This window comes from Brachyistius frenatus, unplaced genomic scaffold, assembly GCF_029030835.1.
Source record: "Brachyistius frenatus isolate BFR_SWC_R1_liver_20210118 unplaced genomic scaffold, ASM2903083v1 Contig_136, whole genome shotgun sequence".
Taxonomy (NCBI): domain Eukaryota; kingdom Metazoa; phylum Chordata; class Actinopteri; family Embiotocidae; genus Brachyistius; species Brachyistius frenatus.
The window spans coordinates 315,736-334,217 of record NW_027210735.1 but is presented as its reverse complement, the minus strand read 5'-3'; the positions used below and the strand labels follow the sequence as shown (position 1 = coordinate 334,217).

General features: G+C 41.9%; 1 protein-coding gene across 1 annotated transcript; it reads right to left on the bottom strand.

Annotated features, from left to right (window-relative positions):
- Positions 1–1,932: 1,932 nt before the first annotated feature.
- aspg (asparaginase homolog (S. cerevisiae)) lies at positions 1,933–15,019 on the bottom strand. Its single transcript, XM_069714942.1, has 17 exons — positions 14,518–15,019; positions 12,960–13,083; positions 12,146–12,181; positions 10,026–10,137; positions 9,702–9,827; positions 9,512–9,595; positions 8,733–8,859; positions 8,527–8,639; positions 7,091–7,276; positions 6,894–7,007; positions 6,625–6,744; positions 6,284–6,379; positions 5,021–5,184; positions 3,670–3,756; positions 3,052–3,151; positions 2,905–2,970; positions 1,933–2,780 (listed from the first exon to the last, which is right to left on the bottom strand). Exons 1-17 carry the CDS (start codon positions 14,765–14,767, stop codon positions 2,712–2,714), a joined length of 1,974 nt encoding a protein of 657 aa, XP_069571043.1. The 5' UTR covers positions 14,768–15,019; the 3' UTR covers positions 1,933–2,711.
- Positions 15,020–18,482: the final 3,463 nt, after the last annotated feature.

Genomic DNA, 18,482 nt, shown 5'->3' with positions numbered 1-18,482 from the left:
CGCTGCAGAACAAAATCAACAAAAACAAACACACGCTTCAGCCAAAGTGGTCTGTGTCCGAGGGCTTACCTGGAGAAGGGGACTTCTTTCCTTGCGGTGGTGTTTCTTGGTGCCATCCCTGCTCACAGTGAGTGACTGCAGAGTTTAGCGCTATTTATATAGTGTTTTGGGGCTTGGTTCATACAAGTCTCTCATTCAGGCAGGAATGAGGCCCATGCTGGTCCGACCGGATGAGCTGGGTTCCACCAGCAAGGAGCGCGACAGGGCAGACACCCTCAAGACAGAGATAGCAAATACCAAGCTGAGAAGTCACATGAACATTTGGAATTTTATGCCATCTTTGTTTAATGAGTTTGTGTAATTTTCAGATTAAACTCTGATTTAGCTTCATAGTCAGTAAGAGCTCACACAGAATGCTGCGAGATATGACTCATGTTTGGGTTCTCTGTAGTTGTTCCCCTAAAGGCCTTCTGCAGTCACAATAAACGCATTTACTATTATTCATAGCACATTTCTGTAGAGAATACAAAGGAACTGTGCACACTAATAGAAGTGACCTCCAACAGTTGTTTGGATGTGCACTAATTCATACAGAAAACCATGTGAAATAGAAAACTGCTGGGGAACCTTTGGCCAGGAGCAGTGATGTACTGTTGTATGCGAGTTTCAGGGTTTTGTGACACAGGAAAGATCACAGGAAGCATCTCTTTGAAACCAGAGATTTATTTCTGCTACTGTTTACAGACAAAAAAACACACACACACCACCAAATCACTTTTGAACACACCCTTCTCACACTTTTTTGGACTAAAATAGTGAGAAAACAGCAGCGCTCGAAACAGCCGGATCGATTTCACGTAATTAAAATGTATTTGCACTCACGTGTAATCACATAAGACCCCCTTACAGATAATAAGATTCAAGTGTGAAAGACTTGAACTGGATTGGTTTAGAAAAGTAAATTATATCAAACAAGAGCAGCAGTGTTTACACAATAAAGGTAAGGAAAGCACAAGTCCTTGTCATCATGTGTGCAAAGAATATAGGAAAACCTTCAAAAATACATAAAGGAAACTGGCAGTTTCAGGCCTTTATCTGACTCAAATAATACTCTGTATTCTCCCTTTAACATTTCAAAGCGAGAGATATGTGACGCTTCCAGCTTGACAAACAGCCCAAGAAACAGGCTGGATGAGTGTCAAGAGGTAACTGCGGGTTTTTGTCATACCTGTTGGAGCAGGAGGAAGTGGAAAGCTCTGCTTTAGGAGCAGAGGTGTACTTTGACTGCAGTGGACAAATGTTACTGTTGGATAACAACCCAGATGATAAAAGCGCAACCTTAATTTCATTTGCTTACACGATACTTTCCAGCATCTTACTATAAAAAAATAATCATAAAAACATCTGTGAACATACCGTGTACTTTAAGATATTATGAATATATTGCTGTAAAAAGAGAAAACACTGCTCAAAGTAATGTTACAATAGTCGTTTATTTATTGTTTCCCTGATTGGACTTCACATTATCCGAGTATCCAGTTCATGATATAAAAATGTAATTAAAACATTCACCACGGTAACCTTTTTTGTTTTCATCATACATGGACTACCGTGTAACAATAATACATATACCACACATACATGTTGCCCTTTTCTGGGCGCCGTAATCACAAAGCAATGATTTCACAGTATATCGTGCAATTACTGGGTTCGGAGGGAGGGACTGAAGCAGTGATGGCTTTAAGCAATACGTGCATACATTCAAAGAGAGAGAAACTGCGTGAAATTGAACAAGACGGTGGACAGTGTGTAGAGGACGGCTTGGCAGGAAGTGGGTGTCAAACAGAGGACGATTGCCGTCAGTGGACGTAGCTTCAGCTCACAGTCCTGTCGGGGTGGCCGTGAACGTGATCATTCCGCCGCTCTGCCACAAACAGACACAGGTTTAATGTGGAGGACTGGGGAGGTGGTAGGTGTTTCAGCAATCTTTACCACTATCCACGGACCAGCACAATTATACACACACACACACACACACACACACACACACACACACACACACACACACACACACACACACACACACACACACACACACACACACACACACACACACACACACACGTCGGTCGGTTTCAAAGAGTGGGCAGGTTCAGGATTCAAAGGCATTCAGTCTATCTGATGCAGTTTGGATGAAAAAACAAGTCTGAGATATGTTTAGCTCAAATTCAAATGTAAGAGTTGCTTCTTAAGGAAAACAGATTGATGCATTATCAATCTTTGATTACTTTAGTTTTTTATTGAATGATTGATTCATCTTTTGTGTCTTTTAGCCGATGAAACCTGCCTCTCACAATCTTCCAGAGGCCGAGTGAAGTCTTTTTGTGTTGTCCGCTCCGATCTATCACCAAAAGATGTTCAGTTTTCTCCTTGAGGAATTAGCATGTTCTCTCACCATCTGAGAGTTTCCTCTGAATGCTGGGTGAGTTTGTAGCTCTGCAGTGCCTGTAGGTGTGAATATGTTTGTTTGTCTGCACGTTTAAGACTTCTACAATCCATGTGGGGACACACAACTCACTATCCTGAGCCGGATGAGGTTGGATAGAGAATGGGCAGAAGGTGATGCACACAAAGAAAACGGGGGAAACACAGCAGTCATGCTGACGGGAAACTCATGCTCAGTAACGAGCAAACTGGGAAACACACGCGCACTACATCTCATTTACCTCATCATCATCATCATCATCATCATCATATTCATTAAAATCACCAAATACTGTCTGAAATTGAACAAGACAAGTAATTGAGAGGCAATTATAGACAAGAGAATTACACCAATTAGAGTGCTCATGAACTCGTATTGCAGAAGAGAAATAGAGAAGCTAAATGAAAAGCAGCGGTTACCTTAGACTTATTGCTCATGACCTGGACTAAAAATGTCACCACTTCATTTTTGCCGACAGCTTGGGCCTGTGAAAGGTGGAAAATGAGACATTTTACTTTGTGGATTTAACACCGTTAATAAAGTGGAATACGTCTCTAGAAACCCACCACTTGAATTGCTGTCTGTCCGTTATAGCCGGGTATATTCAGATCTGCTCCGGCAAGGCTCCAGATTTCCAGGCCGTCCAAGTCGCCGCTGGCTGCCAGGCTGAGGCACACAAAAATAACAGTGATTACAGCGAAAGGCTTCATTTTCCCCAAATCAGTATAAATCAAATGCAGGAGTGGGTGAAAAACACATTGCATAAAAGAGACTTTTCAGAAACTGGTATACATCAGTGGAACAAATCAATAATATTGGGCTTCATGAGTCACAGACGTTTGTGTTTGAGCTCACCAACGACACACAAGTCATACATATCGGAACTTACAAAAGGTGTGTTCCTGAAACTGTCTTGACAAAACCTGTTGTGCGTCACGTGTAAAAAAAAAAATAAAAAGGGACCCAACTAGTGTTTTGTCCACTGGAGATGCAGAATGGATCCAAAGCTATGCTGCCAGGGAGCATTCCTACAGTTTGTTTAACAGCGGGGCAACTGGTTGCGCCTGTGTCAACTATGTAGGATGGGTCAGTGGGGACGGCTAAGCAACCGAGAAATTGGTAACTGTGTGTGTGCATCCCTGTGTGAAGACCCGGTGCTTTTTGTTTTCGTTTGTTTATCTCACCTGCACAGTTCAGTTCCTGCTTCTTCCAACTCGTCTCTGGAGAAATGGGCGCCAGTCTTTCTCAGCAGCTTCACAACTTCCTTGCGCCTTAGTCAGCCAGAGGACATGCAATAGAAGGGAATTATTAGTGCATGTTTAACATTTAAATAATATATCACTCAGTTAAAATGGACAACTGTTCAAGGTGATAAAACTAGTCAATGATTTTCAACTTCTAAATTTGGACATTCATTGACAGAGTGAGACTGGCAGAGTAGTTGCCGTTTGGCAAGTAAGAACAAGTTATTATCCATCGCAATGAACCGCCCACACAAGAGTCACCTGCAGTGACATTCACAGTGACAGGAAATAAACAGTAAAACCAATTGTTTGCCACTGAGTAACTTTATAAATAAGAGAACTGAGTAACTTTGGAAAAGGGTAAGTAAGAGTTCACTTTGGATGTTCATTCCTCTAAACTATTAAACACCAAAGACACTATGAAAAAGGACACAGAAGACTTCCTGTTGAGTTTTAAAAAGCTGGTATCTCTCATCTGTGAAACTGGGAGCGAGCTGGTAGGACTGGTTCAGAGGACACTCCTCACATTTGTTCGTTGTCTTTGCTCTCCGCTTCTCCTTATACGGGCATTGGGCTGTAAAGCGGCGTGAAATGTCGGTGACAAAAGTGCACCAGACATCCCGACAGCCACTCAAAACTCCAGTTCTATTACTTAGTGTCATTTCATTGAATACATTAGAAGAAGGCCATAGCTTGCCAAGCTGTGTAGCATGAAGGCAGGAAACGCTCCACTGCATCGTTCTACTGTCACAAAGGAAACAAGTCCACACTTGCAGTTTGTCAACCGTTGAAATAGGACAACAGCTCAGACATACAACGATTTCACCCCGAGGCTCAACACAGCACTTGCATAGAATTATTAAGCCCGGCTATTCCCCGACAGGCTTTTAGAGCAATGTCAGGGAACGATAGAAAAACAGCTCCGGTAAAAATAAACACCGTCTAAATTGTCAGATGACAATTAGCCTAATTAGTTTATAATTATTGTCTGGCCTCTAAACTCCATTATGAGTTGCTCCCCTGATTTCAACCCCCCTCTGACAGCCGCAGCTCCCTTCTTGTCATTTAAGCAGAACCAGCTTCCCTTTCTTGCAGCAGCTCATTTAATGAAGTCCCCTCAATAGAAGCTATTAACAACATATTTTCAGGAAAACACTCAGATGGATCTGAGGTATAAAAATGGCTGCTAATGTTCCAAAAGGGGGATCTTAACTGTCATGTTTGACGTTATTACTTTAATGAACTGATTAAAACAAACACGCCTGCCCTCATTGTTTAGAGTAAGTCTTACCTGAAGTGAACAGCATTGCTCAGGGGTGTGGCTCCGTAGCGATCTTTGACATACACCGAAGCCCCATTAATCAGTAGGTACTGCACCACATTGAGGAGGCCCTCACAGGCAGCGATATGCAGCGGTGTACGTCCATCGTAGTCACCCAGATACAAGTTACTGCCCTGTGACGAGGGAGAAACATCACGGTAAGTGCTGCACATTGTAGCTCAACCCTGAAGGAATGGGCCATAATGCCTGATTTGATGGGAATGCATCTTTAAAAAGACATCATTGAGCCACACAATTGCACTGGGGGACATTCACTTTAAGGACACTGGAGGTTGTAATGGGTTCAACAGTGAAATATGCACGCTGTGTACTAAATCTTTGGCTGAGAAGATTACCTTCTTCCGTTTGAGGAGCTAAATTGTCCAACTGACAAAGGAAATAATTTATTCTTTTCAAATATTAAACCAAGTGAGTTGTTTCTCAAAGGTTTATATCTTCTACAGAAACAAATAGTAATCCGGCAGAAGGCCACAGACAGGGCGGGGGAGTCCGAATTTGAGAGGCAGATTGACATACTGTTGGTTTTGGTCTTTAGGTGGGACCTGTTGACGATAACAAAAATAAAGAATACCGCCATTTTATCCATTAACAAAGAGATTTCCAAAAGCTTTGCTGTTGGGCAGCAACCATTAAAAAAAAAAAAAAAAAAACAGGCAACAATGGTATAAATCAAAAACACAGGATAAATGAAAATTCAACTTGAAACCAATTCTTATCATCACAAACAGAGAAAATGTAACAAACTATTACTGTAGCTGATAATATAGCATATTCCAGAGATATGTTTTTTTTCTTTTGTTCATGTTAACATACAAGGAGAGAACTTCAAATCTGACTTGTACAGTGACCTCTGCAGCGACTGCATACAAATCAAGCCAAATACAAACATGTATATGTGCCTGCTGGTACACAACTGTAGGTCTGCCTGTGTGTTTCCCCCACACGCCTACTACAGGAAGAGTGACCCTGGAAGTCCGTCAGTGTGAAAGGTTCACCTGAGTGTACTGACCCTACAAACCAAACATGACGAAGATAAGTCAGGTCTCCTGGCGTAAATATTTAGTGTCAAGGTGAGTAACAACATCGGCCATGTGGGGTTTAGAAGCTCGCTGCAGGCTGACGAACAAAATAATCCCAGGGGCTGTGTATTAAAAGGTTATCGTGTTCACGACAACAAAAACATTCCAATCCTGTGCAGAATCATCATCTTACCATTCCTTTCAGTGCTTCTAAGGCCTCTGTGTCTCCGATCTTCGCCGCGGCACATGCCAGTGAGGGAGTCAGGGCATCACGGATGGCTTGCATCTCCTTTGGACAACACAGATTAAACAAATTTTAAAACTGCAATTTCTCTGACAATGAAATGACAAATCATTTGACTGAACATCTTCCAAAAAGTTTTGGATCAGCCTTTTAACAGTACAAGCTTAAGGCTGATGACGACTCGGTTGCTTTGTCATCAGGTCAGGCAAAATGACCAGAACTGCTTCATTGGAAATACTAATAAGTGACAGTTAGTTCCAGCGCTGCAGTTTGTGTAAAGGTGCACTCGCCTCCTTGCAGCTGATGCTCAGAGACTTGGCGATGGCCTGGATGAAGCGGCTGTTGCTCAGACACAGTTTGGCTCCTGTCAAGTTGGCGCTCATCTCACCTCGCAGGTTCTCAGACATCATCTAGACGGGATCACAGAAAAACACACACACACATTTTCTTCACTTTTCTTGTTTACGATTTTGTCTGTGTATATTCTGTTGCTCTAAAACCTTCAGTTCTGCAGAAAACAAAGCTTTGAAAGTGCTGTCACGTGAATGAAAACACCAACCTTTTTCTTAGCAGCTATATCGAGCTCGTTCTTGGCCAATACGTAGGACAGTTTGGACAGAGCGGCCTCCGGAGTCATGTCACCACCAGCTATCAGGCCTGCATCTAGCAACACCTGAAGAAAACATAAGGATAAGTGGTTGGCCTGATTCCTCCTCTCTAAGCAGAGCTAAATTTAACATTTATGACATGAACTACCATGCCAGTGGCATAGGCAGGAGACACAGTCCCCCTCAGACACTGTGTGCAGTTGACAATGATAACGCCAGCGTCGATGGCCTTCTTCAACTCATCCAGCAGGTCAGCACGGTTGTTGGGGGCATTTCCGCTGCCGTAGGTCTCCAGGACCACGCCCTCCATGGGCAGCTGCAGGAAAGCCTTCACCTGGACACAGATGTGAGCGCAGTTTCAGATCATAAACACCCAAAATGTATGGCCAACTGTGTAGAATCAAATTGAGAAATTAGTATTCATGGTATTTTTCCGGCAGCCCCTTTCACTCCAATGCATGAGACAATCCACTCTCCTAAAAGCCCATCTGGTGCCGTGTCTGCAACCAGTATCTCAGTCACTGGTTGGCTGCCTGGCACCGGGAGGCCCTACACCACATCATTAGCCGTGGCCTACGACTAGAATGGCAGATGACAAAAAACGGCTGGAAGGAGAGCAATTAATTTGAAGGTGCTAGCAAGCATAAAGTCACTTGGCAAGTCCGTTGCAGCGACCATAAAACGTCAGATGAAGGTGACATTACAAGTGCCAGGCTCAGTCAGTATTATTTTGATGTGATGAGCAGTTTGACAGGAAATGTCTGACACAGATTACCAATGAAACCCTTGTACAGCAGAGACTGTGGGCACACGAGAGCCGGGTGCCTCATCAAACCGGCGCCTCGTAAAGGCAGTTAAAGGCGGTAAGAAAGACTTGATAGCAGAGTTGGGCAGTGGGGGACAGATTGAGACAGTAAAGTCACTCTCCCAGCAGCCTCTGCAGGAGGGGAGGTGCCGCTAAATGTTACAGTATCTGTGCCAATCCTCCCTCTTTACAGGGTGATTGGACATGGCCCATAACTCTGTCTCATCGTTCGCAGGCTGGAGCTTTGATGGCAGCTTACATGAGCGGGAAAGTAACAGAAGACGGGTGATCGCGCAATCAAATTTAAGTTAACTATGTTCGATCGCAGTTAGACAGAAAACAGTCTGTTACTTTTGAAGAACATATAACGATGAGAAGGAAAACTAGGTCTTTACAACATTGTTGGCTTAGAGATTACCTCCATGCTAGCTATGTTTTTTAATATACTCCTTTCAATAATTGACTAAATGTGATTTGGTTTTGATTAAAACAGGCATAAAAAAAAAAACACTAATTGTGAGTCTGATTATAACAGGAAAATAAAGTGAACCTAACGATCATCCAAAATATATTTCAAGCAGGAACCTACGAGCTGCTGAATTTAACCCCAGAGTTGTGTTGTGTCACGAAGACAAAAGGGACAAGTAGCCACTGAACATTTGCTGACTGTGACAGACATCTGCGGTCCATTTCAGAGGACGCATCAGCAGCAAACAAACTGTATCTCCAGGACAATCCACTCTCCTAAAAGCCCATCTGGTGCTCCAGGACAGACTTACAGTAGCTGCTGTGATTCCTGGGAACAACCTGAGCAGGCCGACGTTGCGGTTCATTTCAGGGCTAACTTGAAACCTTGTCATGGTGTTTGCCCTCCACACTGTATCCCAGTTGACTGGAGGGAAGATAGAGACAAAAATCTTATATATCCTTTTTAATACCAAAATGATTTTGCATACAAACAAAATAATTTTATTAAGAGACTTACTTGTAATATCCACTTCAGTACTGGCCAGAGGAGGCAAGTTAGGGGAGGAGAAGGCATTGAAACTCCCAGCATCCACCTTGGTCACACGGTTCCCTCTGTAGAGTTTGTTGTAGAAGTACAGGCACACCTGAATAGAGAGAAAGATACAAGATAAAATCTTCAAGTCTATCTGATTGATTTAATTGTGTTTGATGTTGTGCAGCACTTTGTTCAACTTTTGTTGCATTTCAAATGTACTATATATTGTAAATGAATCTGACTTGAGTTTGGCCTCGGGATAGCAAAGTTTAATCAAAACTCATTACAAAATGCCTCTCAGTCACAACGTATTTGTTTCTCAATCAATTAAATAAAATAGACACAATTTGTTCTGCTGTACTTCGGTCGTACCCAGATGTAGTGAAGACATTTCCGTGTTCTTCCTGTTCTGGTAATTGTTGTTCAGTATTGCGAAACACATCTCGGGGTCATTAAGAAAGCATTCTCATCAGACAAGTTGTTTATGTGGGCGTTTGTTACCTTCTGCATGCCACCAGCGCTCATACCTGTCTTTGTGTAGCATGGCATGTTTTCTCAAAATATTAACAAACAAACAAAATATGTTCATAGGATTCATTTATAGGATATCAGTTCATTTAGAGTTCATTCACACAATAAACCATGAGTGAAATATAGCAAAACAAACCAAAGGCGATTACAGTCGGCCTTCTATTAGTCTAATTGATCAATCATTATTATCTAATCAGATAATATCATAGGTAAATTGGTCTTTTCCTCACCTCAGGAATGACAAATTGGCCGGCGATTAGCAGAGCCCCGAGCAGGTTGTCTCTGCCGTCATTCCTCAGCTCGTAGATCGGCACCTGAGGACAGAGAGTGTCTCATCTTAGGAGGGCGGTAAACACTTACAACTGTGCAGACACATTTCCTCTGTTTGCTGGTCAGTCTCCTGAGGACGGCAGTTCTTACCTGGGAGCCGGTGAGGACGATTGGTTTGCCCAGATGCTCACACATGAAGGACAAGGCGGAGGCAGTGTAAGCCATGGTGTCCGTGCCGTGAAGGACCACAAAACCATCGTAGTTCTCATAGTTTTTCTGGAGTCGGACGAGGCAGAAATTATTGTGCATGCCAACATGCAGACAACACCATTTTCTCAACCATATTAAATAGTATGCTGTACTAGATGCACATTAAGAATCTTACAGGAATAATTAAAGCAGAAATCCTCAGTGTATATTTGAAAATGGCATCAGTGATGAACCTAACAATGATACAAATCCAGCAGCAAGTACCTCAATGTCCTTTCCAATTTTACCCCAGTCATCTGTGGTCATATTGGAAGAGTCCAGCAAAGGGTTGTACTCCAGCACAGTGTAGACTACCCTCTTTTCTTGTTTACTCTTACTGAAAGAGAAAGTAGTTTATTTGAGTTTCAGTCACACAGATTCAATCATACTTACAAAAGGTTACACTTCATAATAAATCGTTAGTTTTAGTCAGTTTAAGTGTAGATAGTCACTCTAAACACATAAAGCACACGGTTAAACAAATGATTATAATCTTCACTGTGACAAATTATTATTTGTGTTCATTGTGAGCATTTAATAAAGTTGAATCAAATTCCGATTAGAGGAGAGAGGTGAGTTTAAAGAACTACGAGGATGGGAACACTAAAAACGCTTATGAAGTGGGATAAAGTCTTGCTGGGCTTTCCGTCTCTGCAGCAGGGTGACAAAACCTGTTTCAGATACACAGGAAGAACTTTTGGAAGAGTAAAACCGAGGGGCGTTGCCATCCAGTTTAAGAGAGCTGCACTTATAAATCAGGCATTTTTGTTTACTACAGTGAAGCCCTACTATATTGTGAAGCAATACTACTCTGTGGACTTAAAATACGGGCACCACTGTGGGACTTAAAGTGGCTTATTTGATATAGCTTCAGGGTTCTTAGGTGACTTACTTAAGGTTAGGGCAAAAGTCTGTGTCTCTTTTTCATTTCAATTAATAGTGAGGATACATGTATACATATTTATGTCGCCTCTAAGTGGAGTTTAACTCGGGTGTCTCGCAGCCCCACCTGCGACACGCCACGTAAGGCAGCGTGACCGGCTAAACCGCCACAGGAAGATTTTCTTTTTAATCTCCCTTCTAAAGCAGCAGGTTGAGCCTCCCCCCCCCTTCCCCTCCCCACATTACCATAGGGCGGCCCTACAACATGGAGATAGGAGCTGAATGGAACAGCAGGGGGAAGAGCAGGCGAACCCCAGTCCATCCAACCAGGGGTCATGCACACACTCCTCTAATTAGCCTTAAGAACATATGTTGTAGATAATCTTGAAGCTAAAGTGCCACAAGAAAACACTATTCAAATCAGCAATTATTCATCTATCTGGCAGAGTACCCTAAGGTGTAGCAAAGCCACACATTAGCATACCCATGCTAAGATGACTAATAGCTTCAGCATAATAAATGTATGCGTGCGCGCGCGTGTGTGTGTGTGTGTGTAGGAAGAGTGTTGGAGGTGGGGGAGCAAACGGCCTTGTGGCACAGCCTCTCGGCATCACGTGAATAAAGCTTTTCAATAAATCAATAAACTAATTCCCTCTTCAGAACTAAGTATTTGATATAGGCTCTGCAATCGCATACGATCAACAGTATGCTCATTAAACTTGCATACGAGCCTCCTTCAGTTGATACGGACAATTTATAAACGCAAGGATGAGCAAATATTAAGTGTTGCTGAACATCTAAGGAAAAATAACAGGAAATGTGATAGAATATTAATCGAAATAAACTCCTTCAAAGTGTTTACAAAGCAGATAATTAAATAGCTTTTGTGCCGCAACAACTGCTCGCATATGCTCAACATCACAGTTTTCACAAAACACGTTCTACTGCGTAGTGCATGGAGGCTTTACCTCTACTAAACATGTCACTCCACCCTGCAGCTCAGCTCACTTTGACAGCAGCATGAAAGGTGTGTGGACATTAGTGAACGTGGCTACGCTCTGCTATGACGACCCTAAAGAGACTGTTAATCAGGAACCCGGTTCACTCTCATCGCTCCACAGCACATGCACCAAACAACATTAAATCAAACATGCAAAGCAGCACGTCATCCTTGGCTGCTAAAACAGCAGGGTTACAGAAAGCTTTTTAAAAACTCAAAGAAACATCAGCGTTATCTCAGCTGGGATACTTCTGTGTCACACATTAAAGCAGCTGGCTTGTTGGAGACATATTAACACAAAGAGAAAACGAAAACACTTCAAGCAATATTTTCACCGACTGTCAAAGTACCATGTCGCCATGCAGTTCCTGTCAGTCAAGCACATAACATTTGGTCTTAAGAACAGGCATCAAACTCCTCGAGCACAGTGAAGGCACACGTCATGCTACTAGTAATGCAGCACCTGTGACATAGGAGGTCAGGATGAGGCGGTGGTTTCCTGTTAAAGCAACAAAAGCAGTTAAGGGTCATTAAAACCGCTGCTATTCTTAGGAGGAAAGCGAGGCGTCTCTATTCAGCCTCTGATTTTCCAGATTGGAAATGGTGTTTTGCGCTGTGTGAAGACCATTAATACCATCATGAGTAATAACAGCCATGATTATAACGTGATTTTTCTCATACAACCAACCCATCTTGAACAAATGTCTGATATACAGTATATATTATTTCATTCTCTGCAAGATTCACGATTTAGGGCAATAAAGCGCCCTCTTAAACATAGATTTAACTCTCTAGAACAAAAACTTTACACCCTATGAAGGGTAACATTTGTCTCATTATGAAGGCAGATTATTCAATAAATCAGACAGATTATAAGTAAAAAAAAGAAATGAAGAACACAGTGGATGACAAACCTTTTAGTTCAAAATAAGTTATGGTAACATTACACATTTGATATATTGCTTTTTTTATACAAGTACAGTCACTGAGTCATTGACACTGAACTTACATGACACTTATATTATCAATTAAATAGTTTAATCTATTGTTCATTTTCAGTGTTTGTAAGTACAACTATAAGGATTTTCATGCATCTAAAAAGACAGTCAATAAATAGCAAAATAGAGATTTAAAAGGAGAAATTTGCCATCGTCTTACTCTCTAGTCTATAATGAGAAAACATACTGGGGTGAGAAGCAGAACATAGTTTTGGTTTTTTTTAAATAAAGTTACATCTATGTGCTAATTGAGCCGAGAGGATTTCAGGGTGTACTTACGGCAAAACCAGTGTCTCACATCCATAGGCATCATACAGCTGGGTCTGCACGGCGTACGCCTCATCGTGGAGCATCGGCATCTTACGCAGGGTCTTCACAAAAGCATTAGCTTCAGGGGAATAAACTGTGGGTTACAAAAGCAGAGAAAAAGGAAGGGTTTGTCATCTTTCATAGCTTGCTTTTTTTTAGTAAGATCAATGTTTATCAGAAAAAAGGGAGCACAAGGAATGGGCCATAATCTCAACACCTCAACATCAGTCTCATACTGAGCCCTAGTGGTAAATGTAAGAAATGGCATCCATGTAAGGATTTTACACAGATTTAATCGTTTTTAGGCCATTGAACTAGGCCCAACTCTAAAGTCTGGGATCATCTGCGCAGGATAGACACGTATCAAAAGGTCTAAAATAGAAAAACTGGCAGACTAAATGACTGACTGAGAGACACGGTTATTGGCCAAGACTGATGATCTGCCGCCTTTAAATATTACAACTAGGACAGAGTATATTTATACACCTGAGCATGTGTTAAGGCTAATGGACCTAAATTCGACTGGAGCCCAACCCATACTGGATTTTTTTTTTTTTTTTTTTTTTTTGGGGGGGGGGGGGGGGGCTGATACCAATATTACAGTGAAAAATGTTGAAATCATTGTATTGTATGATATTCTTAATTGTGGGTATATACACAATTTTTGCAGTGATTCCTCAAATGAGGTTACTAAGCACTTGTGTCAAAGACATCATAATTAAGGCAGAATACTTTACAGATAAACAACAGGCTAATGACATAATTGCTCTGTAATGTCACTTTAAATAATTATAACTATTAAAATCACAGACACATAAATTGCATTATGATCTGTAAAAAAAAAATACAACAAATTCATATTGGACTACACGTGTGTGATTGGCCAGTATCCACATCAAATATCAAATAAATATCCACATTAAGGCGTAGTACTGTATGCAAGCTTCAGTCATTCAATTGGAATTTATTTGTAAAGCACTTGTCAACAATGTGGCCTGAAATGTAAACAATAAATACGAGAGTGCCCTTTAATACAGGATGTGTAGCATACACATAAATGTTATTCAGCCGCTGCATGCTCCAGATGTTGCCCAACACCTCGTCAACATCTAGTTATTCATTGAGAGGATGTGGGATGTTGCTCCAACTGCATCATCAGGGGCAACTTGCCATTGGGATAAGAGTTCCTTTGGAGATTTACAAACATTAGAGCATTTTAGAAGGCTGCCAAGTGCAGGTGGAAGAAAATCCTTCAGATAACAACTTTATAATAATGTGCTGGTTCTGTTCATCGCTCAAATAACGCATCACTTTATCATTTTTGAGTGCACCTGTCTCGTGTCATTCATCTTACTTCCTGTTGTCACCCAGCTTCAGCTGGATTATTTTTGGTGTGTTGTCATGCAGGGTGTCTTGTGTGCACGAGGCAAACACTAAACCTGCGAACAGCCAGCTGCCACTCTGCAGCTGTCCCGGGGCACAGGGAAGAAGGGGAACAGTACCGTGTGTAAAGTTTAGCCAAAGCTACCTTCATTATGACGTTTCATCCCAATGGTTCCCCCGGTGTTGATGACCAGGACTCGAGTCTCGGTGCAGATGGGTGCAGGCGTCAGGTCGGGGGTATCGCACGTGGGGCAGCTCAACAGCTTTCTCCGTCGGCACGTTTGCAGCTGAGGATTACGCGCGGGGGCAACATCAGCTGTTTCAACCTGGTCCAGTTTATGTTGTGACAAAGCCTGGGCGAGGGATGTCAGGCTGCTGGAGCTGGAATCCGCCATGATGACTTCCAAGTGGCTGCGGTGGCTGCTCCTTTAAACAAAAAAACAAAACTTGTTGACAGGAATCCACAAACGGTGGTCTCTGCGTGCTGTCAGTAGTCTGCCCCGTGTCCAGTTTCTCCGGCCTTAAATACAGAAAAGTAGGTTCCGTTGCAAACACGTGATGTAGTAAACAGAGGGCGGAATCATGGCATTAATCATATTTGTATTGGCCAGTTGACCACGGCTGCTCCACATCTGGGAACCCTCTTCAGTTCTGTCCTTGACACGCGATGGGAAAAGCTCCGCGCTGACGTCAGGGATGTGGGCGTGGCCTCAAGTGCAGAACACTGGATGGACAGCCTTGGCTATACTATTTACACTGCTCAAAAAAAATAAAGGGAACACTTAAACAACACCAATGTAACTCCAAGTCAATCACACTTCTGGGAAATCAACCTGTCCAGTTAGGAAGCAACACTGATTGTGAATCAACTTCACCTGCTGTTGTGCAAATGGAACAGACAACAGGTAGAAATGAGGCAATTAACAAGACAACCTCTATAAAGGAACAGTTCTGCAGGTGGTGACCACAGACCATTTCTCTGTCCTCGTCCTTTCTGGCTGATTTTTGGTCACTTTTGCATTTTGCCAGGATGAGATCCTCAGACCCATTGAAGACCATCTGCTGGTGCAGTGGGCCCTGGGGTCCTTCTGATGCAGGACAATGCTCGGCCTCATGTGGCTGGAGTGTGTCAGCAGTTCCTGCATGATGAAGGCATCGATGCTACGGACCGGCCCGCCCGTTCCCCAGACCTGAATCCAATCCAGCACATCTGGGACATCGTGTCTCGTTCCGTCCACCGACGCCACGTCGCACCACAGACTGTCCAGGAGTGGACCGATGCTTTGATCCAGGTCTGGGAGGAGATCCCTCAGGTGAACATCCGTCGTCTCATCAGGAGCATGCCCAGGTATTGTAGGGAGTGATACAGGCACGTGGAGGCCACACACACTACCGAGCCTCATTTTGACTTGTCTTCAGGAGTTTCCACAGAAGTTGGATCAGCCTGTGATCTGATTTTTCCACTTTTATTTTGAGTATGATTCTGAATCCAGGCCTCCATCGGATAATGATTTTGATTTCCATTGATCATTCTTATGTTATTTTGTTCTCAACACATTCCACTATGTAATGAATAAAGATTTTCAACTGGAATATTTAATTTATTGAGATCTAGGATGTGTTGTTTAAGTGTTCACTTTTAGTGAAGTTGAAACATTTGGAGAAATTGAAAAATACATACACACTACACATTACAGGAAGATATTTAATATCACTGCAGACCCCCTTGAAAACACGTATATCTCCTATCCAAAGAATGTCTGCGGCAATTTTGGTCGCATTTGAATGAATATTTGTGGACGGTGGAGTTACAGGTTGCAGTGAGCCAAAGATTTGTCACAATGCTATCTAACTCTTAGGAAGAATAGTGGTGCAGTGGTTCGCACTGCTGCCTCTCATGTAGGGGATTGAGCGTGTGATCCCCACCTTTGTCATGCCTTTTTCTTTAAATCATACATGTCGTGCAAATTATGGAAAAAAAAAAAAAAAAAAAGGCATACTATAGACGACATGCTATAATTTGACTTTTTTTTTATTTTATTTTTTTATCACATTTTGGACGACATGCTGTAACATGACTTTTGGGTCACTTTTTGGCCACGGGCACACCGATCCACGAAAACGAATTCTTATGATATCTTTTAATTGCAAACATGTGAAGAGTGCACAGAATAAATTTCAAGTCGATAAATATGTCCACCGAATTTCGTGCATGTAGGTAAACGTGGCCGCCGGGGCCTCTGTTTAGGGGGCGCTAGCGAGCCATTTGGCCACGCCCACTCGCGACTCCACTAAAATACAACATTTTTCGCTGGGAGAGTATTGTGTAATGTATTGACAGATATTAAGTAGACTTTACCTAATTTCTTTTAGTGTGTCATAGCTGTTAAATGTAGGTATTTTTTACTCAAGACAAGGGGTGAAATCTACCCAAACAAACTGATTGCAAATTGTTACCTCACTTTTATTGAGTAGATTCTGTAGGTTTCTTTTTAGAGTGTAGATATCTGGAATAAAGAAAATCCTATATTAAAATTTGATAGTACACAAACTGAATTTTTTTTTTAAAGTAAAAGCTGGCTAAGTTTTTGAGGTTCAAGTATGAACTCATTTAAAGATAGGTTACTGGATGTTGATGGTAAATGGGCATGGAACCGAAAGAAGAAGTAAAAATTCTGTTTCTGGTTTAAAAGTTTCCCAATAGTTCCAATTCTAGGGAAATATATTTTCTAATGAAATGTCTTATTAACCAATGTCACAAGCTCTGGGTCATGAACCGAAAGAACGAGGTCGCGGCTACAAGCGGCCGAAATGAGTTTCCTCCGTAGGGTGGCCGGGCTCAGCCTCAGGGACAGGGTAAGGAGCTCGGACCTGGGAACGCCTCGGGATGTCCCAGGATGAGAGGGGGAGAGGGAAGTCTGGGTTAGCTTTGCTTGGCCTCCTGCCACCGCGACCTGAGCCCGGATAAGCGGAAGACGGTGGATGGATGGATGGATGTTTTTGAGGTTTAAGTATGAACTCATTTAAGGATAGGTTACTGGATGTTGATGGTAAATGGGCATGGAACTGAAAGAAGAAGTACAAATTTGGTTAAAAAAATGCTTACTGTAGTTCAAATAAGGTGTGTGAACAGGGTGATTCAGAGAAAAAAAGAAGTTGCTCATTTATAGGACATGCAGTATGCTCCGGTCAGCTGGTCAAGTTTTGGTCAAGCATTATGCAAACTTAAATGGGGATAAAATACCTCAGTGGTGCGGCTCTCCAAGGTTTTCCAAAAGTCAGACTGAATGAATCAAATTCTGATAGTAAAACTTAGTAAAAGTTGTTTTTTTGTGGGGGATGTGATGCTCACAACAATTTAGCCACAATTTTACAGGCGCAACAGAAACCACATAGTAGACAGAATATCAGAGCCTATATAGCCTATATATTATATGCTGCCCACACGTCAACAGTGTTTTTATAATGAATTGCTTACTTACTAAGTAAAGGATGTGAATATTTCTTCCACTCTAATACTAGAACACCAGAACATTTGTAGAACAGAGGTATAGCCTCCTCTCTTCTTCTCTGCCCGGCTCAGTCAGGGAAAAAGCAAAAAACACTGTTGACTGTGTTTCTTGGTTGTTTGTATATAATATATATAGATATATACTGTACTGTATATACTGTGCATTTTATATTTTATATGTTTTACTGCTATTTTACTGCTATGTTGTTGTTTTTCTATTATTCTATTATTATCTTATTGCTTCTGTATGCTGCTGTAGCGAAAAAAAATTTCCCCTCAGGGATTAATAAAGTAACTACCTAACCTACCTAACCTAATTACAAGAACAAACAGGGGGTATTTGAGAATGTATTTTTACCCTCGTTTCTGCTGTACTAAAACACTGCCCTTAATAATTTATTGTTGCTGCTAGTATTTTCCTCCTACTTTGAGTCTGCACAACTATATTACAATTATAAAAAATAGAAAGTCTAAGGGTTCATCTAAAAGTTTACTAAAAGTATCCCTGATTTAGTGAAATATTTCTATCCATTGAATTTGAGTTACTGAACTGTGGAGGAATGAATTAGTGAATGATTGACAGATTTTGTGGTTACCTG

Coding starts and splice junctions, on each gene's coding strand:
- aspg (XM_069714942.1), bottom strand. CDS start 14,767: ATGGCGGATTCCAGCTCCAGCAGCCTGACATCCCTCGCCCAGGCTTTG. Junction 7,277..8,526: donor CAGGAATCACAGCAGCTACT/GTAAGTCTGTCC, acceptor ATCTGTGTCCAG/GTGAAGGCTTTCCTGCAGCT. Junction 2,971..3,051: donor GACAGACAGCAATTCAAGTG/GTGGGTTTCTAG, acceptor CACCTTTCACAG/GCCCAAGCTGTCGGCAAAAA.